The sequence below is a fragment of the Lepus europaeus genome, chromosome 5, assembly GCF_033115175.1.
Source record: "Lepus europaeus isolate LE1 chromosome 5, mLepTim1.pri, whole genome shotgun sequence".
Classification (NCBI taxonomy): Eukaryota; Metazoa; Chordata; class Mammalia; order Lagomorpha; family Leporidae; genus Lepus; species Lepus europaeus.
In genome coordinates, this window is record NC_084831.1 from 42,063,041 (window position 1) to 42,077,123 (window position 14,083).

At 39.1% G+C, this 14,083-nt stretch overlaps 1 protein-coding gene across 1 annotated transcript in view; it reads right to left on the reverse strand.

The window, feature by feature from the left end:
- Positions 1-14,083, reverse strand: part of FAF1 (Fas associated factor 1) — a 476,212-nt gene that overhangs the window by 74,376 nt on the left and 387,753 nt on the right. The window contains exons 16-17 of the mRNA XM_062191295.1: positions 8,104-8,184; positions 6,953-7,030 (exon numbers count right to left, since the gene is read on the reverse strand). Coding sequence (XP_062047279.1) covers positions 6,953-7,030; positions 8,104-8,184 — 159 coding nt within the window. The remainder of the gene's footprint in view (positions 1-6,952; positions 7,031-8,103; positions 8,185-14,083) is intronic.

Sequence of the window (14,083 nt, forward strand, 5' to 3'; positions counted from 1 at the left end):
CCATCTTACTCAGCTCCGCGCGGCTCCGTTCTGCGCAGCTCGGGCGGGGGCACCCAGGGGCAGCTGCGCATGCGGAGCCCCCGGGCCTGGCCTGGCTGCACCATGGCCGCGCTCATGCCCCGCACTAAAGGAGAGAGGAAGCCACGTGGACTAAAATTTAGATATGTATGGGTAGGAGTCACAGATAATGCCAAGGTCTTGGTGCCTGGCTTGATTGAAGAACAGTAAGACACTTAACGAGGCTGAAACAGAATGAACAAAGGGAAGAGGGTAGGAAGTAGAAGAAACAAAGTAGACTGTATGATTAGGTTATGTATTACATAGAGTAAAATCCACTCTTTAAAATGTATAGTTCTTAGCTGGCACTGTGGTGCAGTGGGTTAAGCTGGCATCCCATATGGTCATCACTTTGAGTCTCAGCTGCTCCACTTCTAATGCAGCTCCCTGCTAATGAGCCTGGGACAGCAGCAGAAGATGGTCCAAGTGCTTGGGCCCCTAAATCCATGTAGGAGACCCAAAAGAAGCTTCTGGCTCTTGACTTTGGCCTGGTCCAGCTTTATGGGGAGTGAACCAGCGGATGGAAGATCTCTCTTTCTTTCTCTAATTCTGACTTACAAATAAGTAAATAAACCTTTAAAAATGTTACATAAGCGTCATCCTTCATTTAGAATAATGCACTTGAGATTCTTCCATGTTACTGAATATGTTGGTTTGTGCCTATTTATTGCTAAGCAGTATTTCATTGCTCAACTACAGTTTGATTACCCCTTTTCCACTTTAGTTGTTTCCAGTTTTTGATAGCTACAAATAAAGCTGCTGTAAATATTTTCATACAGACTTTTGTTTGAATGTAAACTTAACTGCTACTCCCATTTCACAGGTGTAAAGACCTAGGAGTGTGACTGCTGGCTTATGTGTGTTTAAGTGGATGTGATACTTTGCTTGCCCATTACTAAGGTTTAAGAGTTCTAGTTGCTCCTCATCTTTGTTAATATTTGGTATTGTTTTTTCCTTTTAAAAAGCCATTCCAAATGGTGTGCATCTATTGTGATCTTATTTGGCATTTTCCTAATGACTAACAATGTTGAATGTATTTTCATGCATTTATTTGCCTTCTATGTGTTTTCAAATATTTTCTCCATGATATATTTTTTAAAGATTAATTGAAAGGCAGAGTTACAGAGAGGCAGAGGAAGAGAGAGGGAGAGAGAGAGGTCTTCCACCTGATGGCCCAATACCCAGATGGCTGCCAATGGCCAGAGCTGAGACAATCTGAAGCCAGGAGCCAGGAGCTTCTTCTGGTTCTCCCACATGTATGCAAGGGCCGAAGGACTTGGACCATTTTCTATTGCTTTCCCAGGCCATTAGCACGGAGCTGGATCAGAAGCGGAGCAGCCAGGACTTGAACCAACGCTCATATGGGATGACAGCACTGCAGGAAGCAGCTTTACCCACTGCGCCAGAAGACCAGCTCTAGCTTCAAACTTTTTGATAATAATGGTCTTTAATACTACTTAACTTTCCTACATGAAGAAGCACTGAGGCTTTTTGCCTATGAGTACACAGGCAAAATATGTAACTTACTTTGTCCTAAAGGTTCTATTAGCAAAAGACAATAGCTTTGTGTACATTCTTTCCCACCTCTGATTTTCTAAAATGTGGGCTTTTTAACCATAGCACTAATTATTGAACTATGTTCTAAATTTGTCCATATACTGTTTTCTGAGTAAGCCCTGTGTCTTTGTCCCTTTGTTCATGATTATCCAGCCCATACCCTGCCTTTTGCCCTCCATCCAACCATTCTTGCATCTACTGATCAATTCAATCAAAATGTTCTTCTACTTCCTCTTAAACTATCAGAATCCCTCTACTCCCCCACAGCTTTCTCCCTCTGTGAAGTCTTTCTTATGGCCATCTTAATCAGAAGTTATCTTTTACCACTATGTTCACTACTTGGTGTTATGTTAATGGTTTTTATAACGTTTAATACATTTTCCTAGAGTTATTTGGTTAAAGGAAGCTGTCATACATGACTTGCTATTGTAGCTTTTGGATATAGCTGGGGATAGTTTTTACTATATCACAAACCTTCCTCTTTGAAGAGGAACTACAGGAAATACTGCTCTATGGTCACAGTGCTAGAAAAATCTGGCATCTTCTGAGAGATTAGCCTTTTTCTGATGTTATAAAAAAAGCATAACTTGCAAGCTATCATATTTTCCTTTGTTTTGGCCCAAGAGAAGGATAGCGCAAATTTTGAGGCACATATTGAGCACGTCTACAAAGACCTATCAGATGCATTTGACGTCTGTACTGGATTATCTGTTGTCAACATGCGAATATTACTTTTTGATCTATCTTCCTTTATTTGGTTTCTGCCTTGAATTCTGTATGTATCTTTTCTTTTTTTCATGCCTTTGAATTTCATGCATTTATGCGTGAGTTGAAACTGATTTTAGAAAGAAAAAGTAAATACATAAATTAGTAAAATGGGAGATCTTTGCTTTTCCTTCAGAATGGTCTTCAACATTAAGCCAAAAGCATGCCCCTAGAATAGTCTTACAACTTCTTCCCTTATCATGGACAAAGACCAAATCAATATACCTTTCTACATTTTACTGATTCACTTCAACAGTTACACATAGCAAAATGAGGTCAGCTACTAAGGAATTCCCTATGACCAAAGTCATTTGACTATTCAATGCTCCATTTTTCTAAAGGATATTGAAATGCTGGAGATAATAAAAATAATAAAACCACTCTTATTCCTCAATGTAATTGTATGGGTTAGGGTTTCCAGTAAGAAGGGAGGCAGTGTTACTGCTTCTAATCCAGGTTATGTGTTCAACCAGTTTGGTGGCCACAGGCAAACTGTCTAATCTTTCTGGGTCTCAGTTTCTTCAGAGATTGCACAATATCAGCTTTTCCCTGGTATTTGGTTTGTAATGCCTAGTGTGCTGAATCATATTCACTGCTGTCCCATGAAAAAAAGCGTCAAATTAATTTAGATAAGACTGGATTAAATTAAGATAAACACAATGTGGCTTTTAAGAGCTTTTAATTATGTCTCAAGTGAGGAAGGGTAGAGTGCCTTTGCACTCTATGCATTTTATGGTAGCAAATCAATGGACAAGTCCAAGTAATAGTTAGCTGCCAAATCTGATCTTCCCTCCTTTCCTCTATGCCTCATCCTTAAATGCTAGTGGCAAGAGTATATACACAGGTTGAGGCTATCCCTCATCCGACAATGCGTGGAGTCAGGAAGAAATGTTTTAGAATTAGAATTTTTTTTTGTTTTGTTTTGTAGTATTTGCATGCACTTAATGTGTTATCTTGAGGATGAGGTCCAAGTCTAACCATTGTTAAGTCACTATTGTTTCATACATACCTAATACACACAACCTTATGGTAATTTTATATAATATATTTTAGTGCATCTGCATTTTGACCAGTCACATGGGATCAGGTATGGAATTTTCCACTGGTACCCAAAAGGTTGAAGCTTGGCATTTTGGATTTTTAATTTTATGGGATGCTCAATCTGTACTGAGTTTTGCTAAAGGATATTTATAGGTTTTTTTTTGAGAGGTCAGGCTTTACCTACATTTGGAAAAAGAGCAAAAATTTTAGTCTGGTAAATTAGGTAAATCATCTGAAGACAGTACATATGCTACCAAGGTCTAAATCTGGAACATGCAATTAATTGTGTATCTTTGACATTTTAGCAAGACAGTACAGCTGAAGATACATTTAGCTATTAAGATAAAGAGAGCATATGTGAAAGAACATGAAGATGCAAGAATCCTAAGTTCTTGAATTATATTTCTTTTCAAAAAGTATTTATTTATTTATTTAATTGAAAGTCAGGGCCGGCGCCGTGGCTTAACAGGCTAATCCTCCGCCTTGTGGCGCCGGCACATTGGGTTCTAGCCCCGGTTGGGGCGCCGGATTCTATTCCGGTTGCCCCTCTTCCAGGCCAGCTCTCTGCTATGGCCCGGGAAGGCAGTGGAGGATGGCCCAAGTCCTTGGGCCCTGCACCCGATGGGAGACCAGGAGAAGCACCTGGCTCCTGGCTTTGGATCAGCGAGATGTGCCGGCCGCAGCAGCCATTGGAGGGTGAACCAGCGGCAAAAAGGAAGACCTTTCTCTCTGTCTCTCTCTCTCTCACTATCCACTCTGCCTGTCAAAAAAAAGAAAGAGTTACACAGAGAGAGAAAGGAGAGGCAGAGAGAGGGAGAGAGAAAGGGATAGAGAGAGAGAAAGGTCTTCCATCCGCTAGTTCACTCTCCAATTGGCTGCAATGGCAGAAGCTGTGCCAATCAGAAGCCAGGAGCCAGGAGCTTCTTCTGGGTCTTCCCACATGGGTGCAGGGGCCCAAGGACTTGGGCCATCTTCCACTTCTTTCCCAGGCCATAGCAGAGACCTGGATCAGAAGTGGAGCAGCTGGGACTCGAACCGGCGCCCATATCAGAGGCTGGCACTGCAGGTAGGGGCTTTATCTGCTAGGCCACAGTCCTGGCCCCTCAACTGTATTCCTTAAAGCAGCTTAAAAGGATCTCTCTCTTATCTAAAGTTTTGTGAAACTGTACACACATGACCCATCTAGATAAACATAATAAATGGCCATGTGCTGGAATGGAATTTGAGAACAAGTACAAGCTTTACAGTCATAAAGACTTAAGTAAGAATTAATTGTTCTCATTTCTCCATGTGTGAGTCAATGAGCTAGTTTTCTCACTTATAAAGAGAAATCGCTACTCTTGTAGTTTGTCTTAATGGTTAATAAGCGAGCATATGTAAAGTAGAAAACCTGATACACAGAAGATGCTCAACAAAATAATTTCTATCTTCAGAGTGCATAGATTAAGGCTTGTCAGGCCTAGCGTCTTCTTTGTATATGATAGGTACTCAGGAAGTGTTTGAACATGAATAATAATTGATTTCCAAACGATCAGAGTTCATACATCTTTTAAGATCTGACTCAAATATTACTTTTATCATATGTTGTCTGATAATCAAAGTTGTACAATATTTTTCTTCTCCTCTGAACTCCCTAAGTATTTTGCTTTTACTTCTCCTAAGCAATTTGGCATTTTTATTGATTCGCTCTTACTTGTAGACATGTATCTTTCTCTCTAAGGTGTAATCTTTTCTTGCAAGTAGAAAATATTTTATTATTCTTTTACTTCTCCTAAGCATTCTGGCATTTTTCTTGATTTGCTGTTACTTGTAAACATGTATCTTTCTCTCTAAGGTATAATCTCTTCTTGCAGAAATATTTTTCTTGCAGAAAATATTTTATTATTAAATTATTATTAAATAAGAAAATATTTATTATTATTTTATTATTCAATAAAATATTTTATTTCTTTCACAGTACTCCGCACAGTTCTCATTCAAAAACCAAAGCTGAATCAATGGAAGAGGTGGTATCCTTGACTAAGAATGATGACTAATGGAGTTTTCCTCAGCCACAGTCAGGGCCCCCTCCAGATCATTCTGTCACATGTTAGATGGCTGCTTTCTTGTGGCTGGCTTTGTGGTACAGCAGGTTAAGTTGCTGCTTGTAATGCCATCATCCCATATTGGAGATCTGGTTCAAGTTGCAGCCATTCCGCTTCTGATCCAAATCCCTGCTAATTGCATCTGGGAAGGCTGATCCAGCTCCCTGCTAATGTACCTGGGAAGGCAGTGGAAGATGGTTCAAGCGCTTGGGTCTGCCACCCATGTGGAGACCTGGATGGAATTCCTAGCTCCTGGCATGGGTCAGGGTTGTGGCTATTTGGATAATGAACTAGCAGATGAAAGATCTTCCTCTCTCTGTAATTATGCCTTTCAAATAAACAAAATAAATCTTGAAAAAAAATATGGCTTCCTTTTTAAATAAGTAAATCTTGCTAGGGCTGGTGCTGTGGCATAGCAGGAATAGCCACTGCCTGCAGTTCTGGCATCCCATATGGGTGCTGGTTCAAATCCTGGCTGCTCTACTTCAGATCCAGCTCTCTGCTATGGTCTGGGAAAGCAGCAGAAGACGGCCCAAGCCCTAGGGGCCCCTGCACCCATGGGGGAGACCTGGAAGAAGTTACTGGCTCCTGGGTTTGGATGGGACTAGCTAAGGCCGTTACTGACTTCTAGGGAGTGAACCAGTGGATAAAAGACCTCTCTCTCTCTGCCTCTGCCTCTCTGTAACTCTGCCTTTCAAATAAATAAATAAAATATTTTTTAAAAAAGTAAATATTGCCATTAGTCTCATGTATAGAATTCTCAAAATCATTTTCCATGAAGCCATCCTGAATTATGACTCTCCTGACTTGCTTTTTGCTTGTTCCCAATGGACTTTCAGCCTGCCTTTCTCTAATTTTTACATATAGTGCTATAATTTCATTTTTATAAGAGTATGAACTCCTAAAGAGCAGGATCCATATCTATATCACTATTCCTTAACAGATTTTGCATACATAGTAAGTATTCAAAGAATGTCTGCAAAATGAGTGAATGAAAAATTCTCTATACTGGTATGGGTATGATATGCAAAAACAGCACTCATGCTAAATGGATTTCCTGTATTTAAGGACCCAAAGTAAGATGATGCAGAAGTAACTAATCTTCAGCAGGTAAAGCCTGAGGAAGGGACAGGAAAACACAATGTTTATATTATTGTAATGAGACAATATCTAAGAAGGATGGGAAGCATTTCTCAGGCAACCAAAGAGAAACAGAATTGAAAACAACAGAAAACTACAAATCTAGTACAAGATCAAATTTTCTAAGAGTTCCATATAATAGATCAGGAATGATTATTTTAAGGAATGGTTTAGTTTTCTACATCAAAATGAGTATGGGAAAAGTAGGAAAAAGTAAGTTGCAAGAAATATTAACAGCCAGCCTTGATACTGAATACAGTGGAAATAAACTCAGTTTTTAAATAATTTTTCTTTAAATTATGCCCTACCTCACGTTCCTCTTCTTGCTCTTTGCGAATCTGCTCCAAACGAAACTGTTCTGCCATCTCTCTCTCATGAGCTTCTCTCTGTTGATAAAATAATTGGGGCACAAGCAATCAGTAAGTACTTGTTTATCTCAAGGGGCAAAAAAAAAAAAAAAAAAAAAGGCACTGGCTACCTGGCTACATTCAAAAGGCTTACTCCCAATATGACCCAGAAGTACACCTTGGTAATGGAATGTTTTTCTCTGGAACAAGAATGGAAATGAAACCCATAACGAAGCACAGCTCTCCAAGCATGTTGAGTTCTTACTCGAACACCTTTCTTAACCCTGTGTAATGTGATATTTAGGTCCTTCAGGATCTTCCTTGTTTTTTCTTTGTGGACTTTTCTGCTCTTTTTTTCCATAGCCAAATCAATTCACATCACCTCTATGCACCCCCATGCTTTCTGACTTCTAGGCACTCACTCAGACAAGATCAGACGTGTTCAGGGTGGAATGGCTGTAGCCACTCACTTATATCATTTCTTCTCCCCTCCCACTCTCCTTCTCTGTTTAGTTCATGTATTAAACATTCTCCAGTAAATTCTCACTTCCTGGTTTTCAAAAAAAAGCTGGAAAAAATTTTCCACTGAAACTCCTGCTCACTGAACTGTCACAAAATGCACTGCTTCCCTTATGACGCTTTGGATCCTCACTTTATGTTACAACCACCTGTGTTCTTGACCACTCTACCACCTTGTGAGTCTTCCTTTCAGAACAGAAACTGCCTTATTCATTTTCATCTCCTTCAATGCCCCAAAAAGAAGCAGGTGATCAAGAAGCACTCGTCAGTGGTTCTCTACTCTGACTGCCCATTAAAACCACCGAAAGAACATTTCAAAGAATGCTGGGTTCTATCACAAGAAACAAAATAGATGCTAGGTTCATTTTTGTTTTTCATTTTTAATGATTCTTGACAAATTTTATTTTCTCAAAATGAACTATGCTTTAAGAACTACAGACAGAATTATAATCTTTTGGTTAATGGAATCTAGCTTCCTACATTGCAAACTCAATATTTTTAGGGATCAAGTGATAAAAGGGTTGGAACTTAAATAATGAAATACTTTTAGGATTGAGTTCTTTATATCCCAGAAGTACCTTGACTAAACCTACCTTTGCTCTGTCAGCCTCAAGTGAAAGGCGATAGGCCTCATCTTGCTCTCTTTTAACATTTTCTCTGGCTTCACGTTCATCCTTAAAAGAAAGAAAAAAGATTCAAATTTGTTTTACCTATTCTTTAAAAAGAAAAGAAAATCAATTATAATACCCTTATTTTTATTCCTATGTGAATTTATTATGAAATAAGGAACTTTCAGTATATAGCAGATAAATAAGTATATAAACCTACATGATACATAGTGAAAACAATGTTTGAATTCTGATTGTACTACTTACAAACTGTATGACTTTGTGTTATTTAACCTCTCTACCTCTCAGCTTTCTCAACTGTAAAATAGAAATATCTGTTTTATATTGTTATTATGAAAATGAAATGCAATAAAATATAAACTAGCAAAACATCTGACACTTGTTTAAGTTATTAGTCCTTTCTCTCTTCCCCCTGATAAACTTGGAGACTTTAGGATTGGGACCAAGGACTGACTAGGAAATAGTCCCCTGGTCAGTACAGAGAGAGGCTAAAAGTAAACATCTTGGTAAACCTCACTCCACACCACTAAGTTTTCGTCATTAGATAATCTCACTACAGCTGAACTCATACAGTGTGGATAACAGAAGTTACCTAAGTTGAAATTTTTTAGAACATGTTTAGCTTTTCAAGTGAGTTTATATGTACTTAATAAATACCAAATACCTTGTCTAACTCTGTCAAATAAATAACAAAAAAATAAATAAATAAATACCCATACCTGTCTAATCATAGTGTAGGTTCCCCTTTTAGTCATTTGCATATTAGGTTGAACTACATAAAATCACACACTTGACTTTTTGTGACTACAGAACTGGAAATTTCATATGGCTATTTTTTAAAATCTATTTATTTAAAAGGCAGAGAGACACAGAGAATGGGAGGCAGAGATTTTCCGTTATGTTGCTTCACTTCCTACATGGCCAAGGCTGGGCCAGGCTGAAGCCAGAAGCCAGAACACCATCCTGGTCTCCAGTGTTTGTGGCCCAAGTACTTGGGCCATCTTTCACCGCCTTCCCAAGCATAATACCAGGAAGCAGAGCAGTTGAGACTCAACCAGCACTCCCATATGGGATCCTGATGTAGCAAGTGGTGGATTAACCTGCTCTGCTACAACACTGTCCCCCATATAGTTTAACTGCATATTTTCTTTTTCACCAATTTACTATGTGCTTATTTAAGGCAGAGTATATGCTCATCATTTTCTTGAGTGCTCTTTCTAATGTCTATTCAAGAGTGACCTGCTCTCTGATGGTTGATACTTGTACTTTTCAAAATAACTAATTCCAAAAGCACTGGTTTAAATAATACTGATTCCTAATTTTTAAAATAAAAAAATAGGAAGAATTACATGCTGTTCACCTGAAGCTATTATATTAGCCATGATGAAAGGGAAAGGACATGTGGGAACAAAATATCAGTAACCCTGTTTAACCTAATTGGCAGACCACTCAGGTTGCAAGGTAGTCAGAATACTTCATGTGTTGTGTAACACACATGAATAAAAATGGATTTTAAAAGCTTGTTGGAGGGGCCAGGGTTGTGGCATAGTAGGTAAAGCTACTGCCTGCAATGCTGACATCCCATATGGGCACTGGTTCATGTCCTGGCTGCTCCACTTCTGACGCATCTCCCTGGTAATGGCCTGGGAAAAGCAGTAGCAGACAGCCCAAGTCCTTGGGCTCAAGTGCTTGAGTAGGAGGGAAGAAGTGATATAAGTGAATGCTAAGGAGCCAGAAGCATGCGGGTGGATTAGGTGATGTGAACTGATTTGGATACAGGATTTGCCACTGACATGGGAGACCTAGAAGAAGTTCCTGGCTCCTGGCTCTGCCTGGCCCAGTCCTGGTCATTGTGGCCATCTGGGGAGTGAATCAGTGGACGGAAGATCTCTTTCTCTCTCTCTAACCCTTTCAATAAATAAATAATTTTTTTTAAAAAGCACCTATTAGATATCTATATTTAACAGCTTATATTTTAAAGAATATTTTAAAAAATATTTTCATTTAATTCCAACTATCTCTCACTTTAGTCTATTTAGTGAGGTTTAACTATAACTAGATGTAACAGCCTAACAAGGTGAATTTTGTGTATTTCCTTTTATATTTGAATTTCCCTAATTCATTACTCTGTAAACTCTGTCCTCTACCCAAAACACAAGTTTGTACCAAGTAGCCACTTAACAGTTTATATGGCTATAGCTGATCTATATTTGATACATTCTTTCTCTGTTTTTCAAGTAATTGAGGAGAGTTAATAGGAAGATAAGCAGACTTGTGTTAAAGTCCTAACTCCGCCAGCAGCAAACTATGCATTCTTAGCCAAGTAATATCTCCTTTTTCGGTCATCTATTTAAAGACTTCTAAGGATCTTGAGCTTCTGTGGATTAAGTCTGTATTTCCAAATTTATATATCTCTAGAATATAATTGACAAATTATGAAGTAATCTTATCTTTCTATATTTGAAATGGAGAACAGTTGTCAATTTTTTTTTTTTTTTAATTTGAAAGGCAGAGTGACAGAGAGAGAGAGAATCTTTCATCCACTGGTTCACTCCCCAAATGACCACAATAGCCAGGCTAGACCAGGCTGAAGCCAGGAGGCTAGAATTCCATCTGGGTCTCTCACATGGGTGATTGGGACCCAAGTACTTTAGCCATCACTTCTGCTTCCATGGTCTGCATTAACAGGAAGCTGAAATGAGGAGCAGAGCTGGTATTTGAACCCAGGCACTTCATATAGGATGCAGGTGTCTTAAATGGCATCTTAACCATTTTACTAAATCTACCCTGAGAAATATTTAAGGTATTTAAAAATTTAAATTACTTTCCTGAATTCATGCCTTCACATTAGTTTACAGATTAGGTTTATCTCCCAACACTCTATACTTTCCTTTTAAAGCATTTATCACTATTGCAATTAATTAATTATTATATAATTAGTTAGTAAAGGATTCCCCCATGATACTATACACAGTGTGTATGCATTGCCTAATCTTTGAGAGGTATTTAATAAGCATATCTTGAATAAATAAGTAAGTTTTCCAGGCATAAAATATTTAATTGTTTGCAGTAAAAACTGAGGAAAAAGATAAGAGCTTATCCACAAAGTGGCACTATCCAAGTCAATGCATTTACTGGCTGGGCAAGAATGATAAGTTATAATATTATGTACATACAACAAGGGGACAAGCTTCACAGGTGGAAGCCCTTGGAGCACAAGTACAGTATATAATAAAAGTATCTGAAGTAAACAGTTTTGTTTCAGAACAGACTGGTGCAGATACAAAAGGGCATTAAATACAGGGATCTCAGCCAAACAGTGTGGCAAATGCTGAAACAGGATTTCCTGAACCAACTTTCTTCCTTCTTGTCTTTTCTTTCTTCTGTTTTCCTTTCCTCTCATAGTCATTAGGCACCAATTTCATATTAGGCATCACATTTGCACAGAGGACATAGATAAGGGGAACTGTTTATTAGGGGAAGACATGGATAATCATGATTGCAGCACTTTCACATTAGTTTACTGATCTAATGTTAATAGTTCTCAGTGCTCACGCTTTACATTATTTTTTTCTTTTGTTCCTTAAATAATGTTGTTCTTCTACCTTGGAAGACTTCCTGTTCCATCAGCCTTACCATTCAAAATCTGACCAGTCCTTCATACACTTTAAAAATATACAAGACCTTTCTCTCTCTGTCTCCCTCTACTGTCCACTCTGCCTGTCAACAACGACAAAAAAAAATTTATACAAGTGACTGGCAGCAGGCTTTCAGTAGTGGTTAAGAGGCTTGTGTCCATACTGAAGCACCGCAGTTTGATTCCCAACTCTGGACCCTCCAATCCTCACTAATGTAGACCTTGAGAGGCAGTGGTGATGGCTCAAGGTTCCTACAGTCCACATGGGGGGAGACATGGATTACAGTTTTGGCTTCCAGCTTCAGCTTAAAGCCAGCTATGGGTATGGCAGACTAACATGTCCTAAAGAGTCACTTAGGAGATGAAGAACTGAAACATTAAGAAGGTAATTGATTTTCATAATCCCATCCTAGCTGGAACTTTTCATTTGTAGTATACTTGTCATTGCTCTCCATACTACCCTGTGCTACACTCATTAGTGTATTTGCCTCACTGCTCCCTAACTGAAAGACTCCATTTTTTTTTTCTCTTTGTAGGAAGAATGCATGGAATTTGAAGTGCTCGACAGTAATGTATCAAAAGCTCTGAGGGGCTGACACTGTGGCGGAGCAGGTAAAACTGCCACCTGCAGCACCTACATCCCATATGGGCACTGGTTCGAATTCCAGCTGCTCCACATCTGATCCAGCTCTCTGCTATGCCCTGGGAAAGCAGTGGAAAATGGCCCAAGTCCTTGGGCTCGCACACCTACATAGGAGACCTGGAAGAAGCTCCTGGCTCCTGGCTTCAGATCAGTGCAGCTCTGGCCATTGTGGCCATTTGTGGATGGAAGACCTCTCTCTGCTTCTGCCTCTCTGTAACTCTTTCAAACAAATAAATAATTTTTAAAAAATAATGTATGTACCTTTTTGCTGATCTATAGTAACCCAGTCTTTTTAAATCCTAATTGTTGAATAAAACAGAAACTAAAATGAAATGAAAGTAGTATTTCTTAAGTGAAAGATAGCTGAGATGTTATTTTTGCTTCCAGGAGAGCCATATAGAGGAAAGGCAACCCATATTATTTTAGAATAATGGTGATATACTAGGATTGAGATTGAATCCTTTAGCAGCCAGGCAGGATATTGGAAGACAAGACCTGTATTTCATTTTGAACACAGTCCCTACAAAAGGTTTCCAAACAGACATGTAAATTTCTCACACAGGAACATGTTCACTAAGAGTATACACTACAAGAAAGTAACACAGACACAAACATGTATTTCCTTTCCAATATGGCAGCTTTGTTACAAGGTAGGTCTTGCTATGTGCTCTGGAGATTTTTTGGGAGTGTGTGTGCATCTGTATGCCTATGTGCAATGGAGAGATGATACGGTGGTCTCTGATAAATCCTACTACTGCACTCAGGAATCCTTCCTGAAACCATACAGATAAGATGGAAGGAGGACGCTTACTTTCAATTACAGGTCAGCAAATTATGGTCTTTGGGCCAAAGACCATAAATAAAATTCATGTAAATAAATTTTTGTAATAATAAAATTTTTTGTAAATAAAATTTTATTGGCACATGGCTATGCCCATTTATTTATGTATTGTCTATGGCTATTTTTGTGCTATAGTAGCAGAGTTGAGTAGCTGTGACAGAAAACATACAATCCCTAATGCCAAAATATTTACTATCTGGAGCTTTCTAGACTTTCCAACCCTTTAAAAACATTATCAATGCTGATTACAGCCTTTTACATTTTCAATTTACTAAGTAGGGAATAAAAGCCTAATGGGATTTGAAGTTTATGGGCAACTTCAAGAAAAAAAAAGTATCTAGTATGTCTACTACAAAATAATCAGAAGCTATAATCTAGCTCTGACATTACTGTGAAAGATTGAAAATCACATATCTCACAGCAGCAATTTCAAATTTTATATGGGCTAAGAAATAGAAGGTCTTGAGAGGGATTTAATGCAATATATAGAAATAATTTGATTAATTATATGGGCCGGTGCCGTGGCTTAACAGGCTAATCCTCTGCCTTGTGGCGCCGGCACACCGGGTTCTAGTCCCGATTGGGGTGCTGGATTCTATCCCGGTTACCCCTCTTCCAGGCCAGCTCTCTGCTATGGCCCGGGAAGGCAGTGGAGGATGGCCCAAGTCCTTGGGCCCTGCACCCGCATGGGAGACCAGGAGAAGCACCTGGCTCCTGGCTTCGGATCAGTGCGATGCGCTGGCCGCAGTGGCCATTGGAGGGTGAACCAACGGCAAAAAGGAAGACCTTTCTCTCTGTCTCTCTCTCTCACTATCCACTCTGC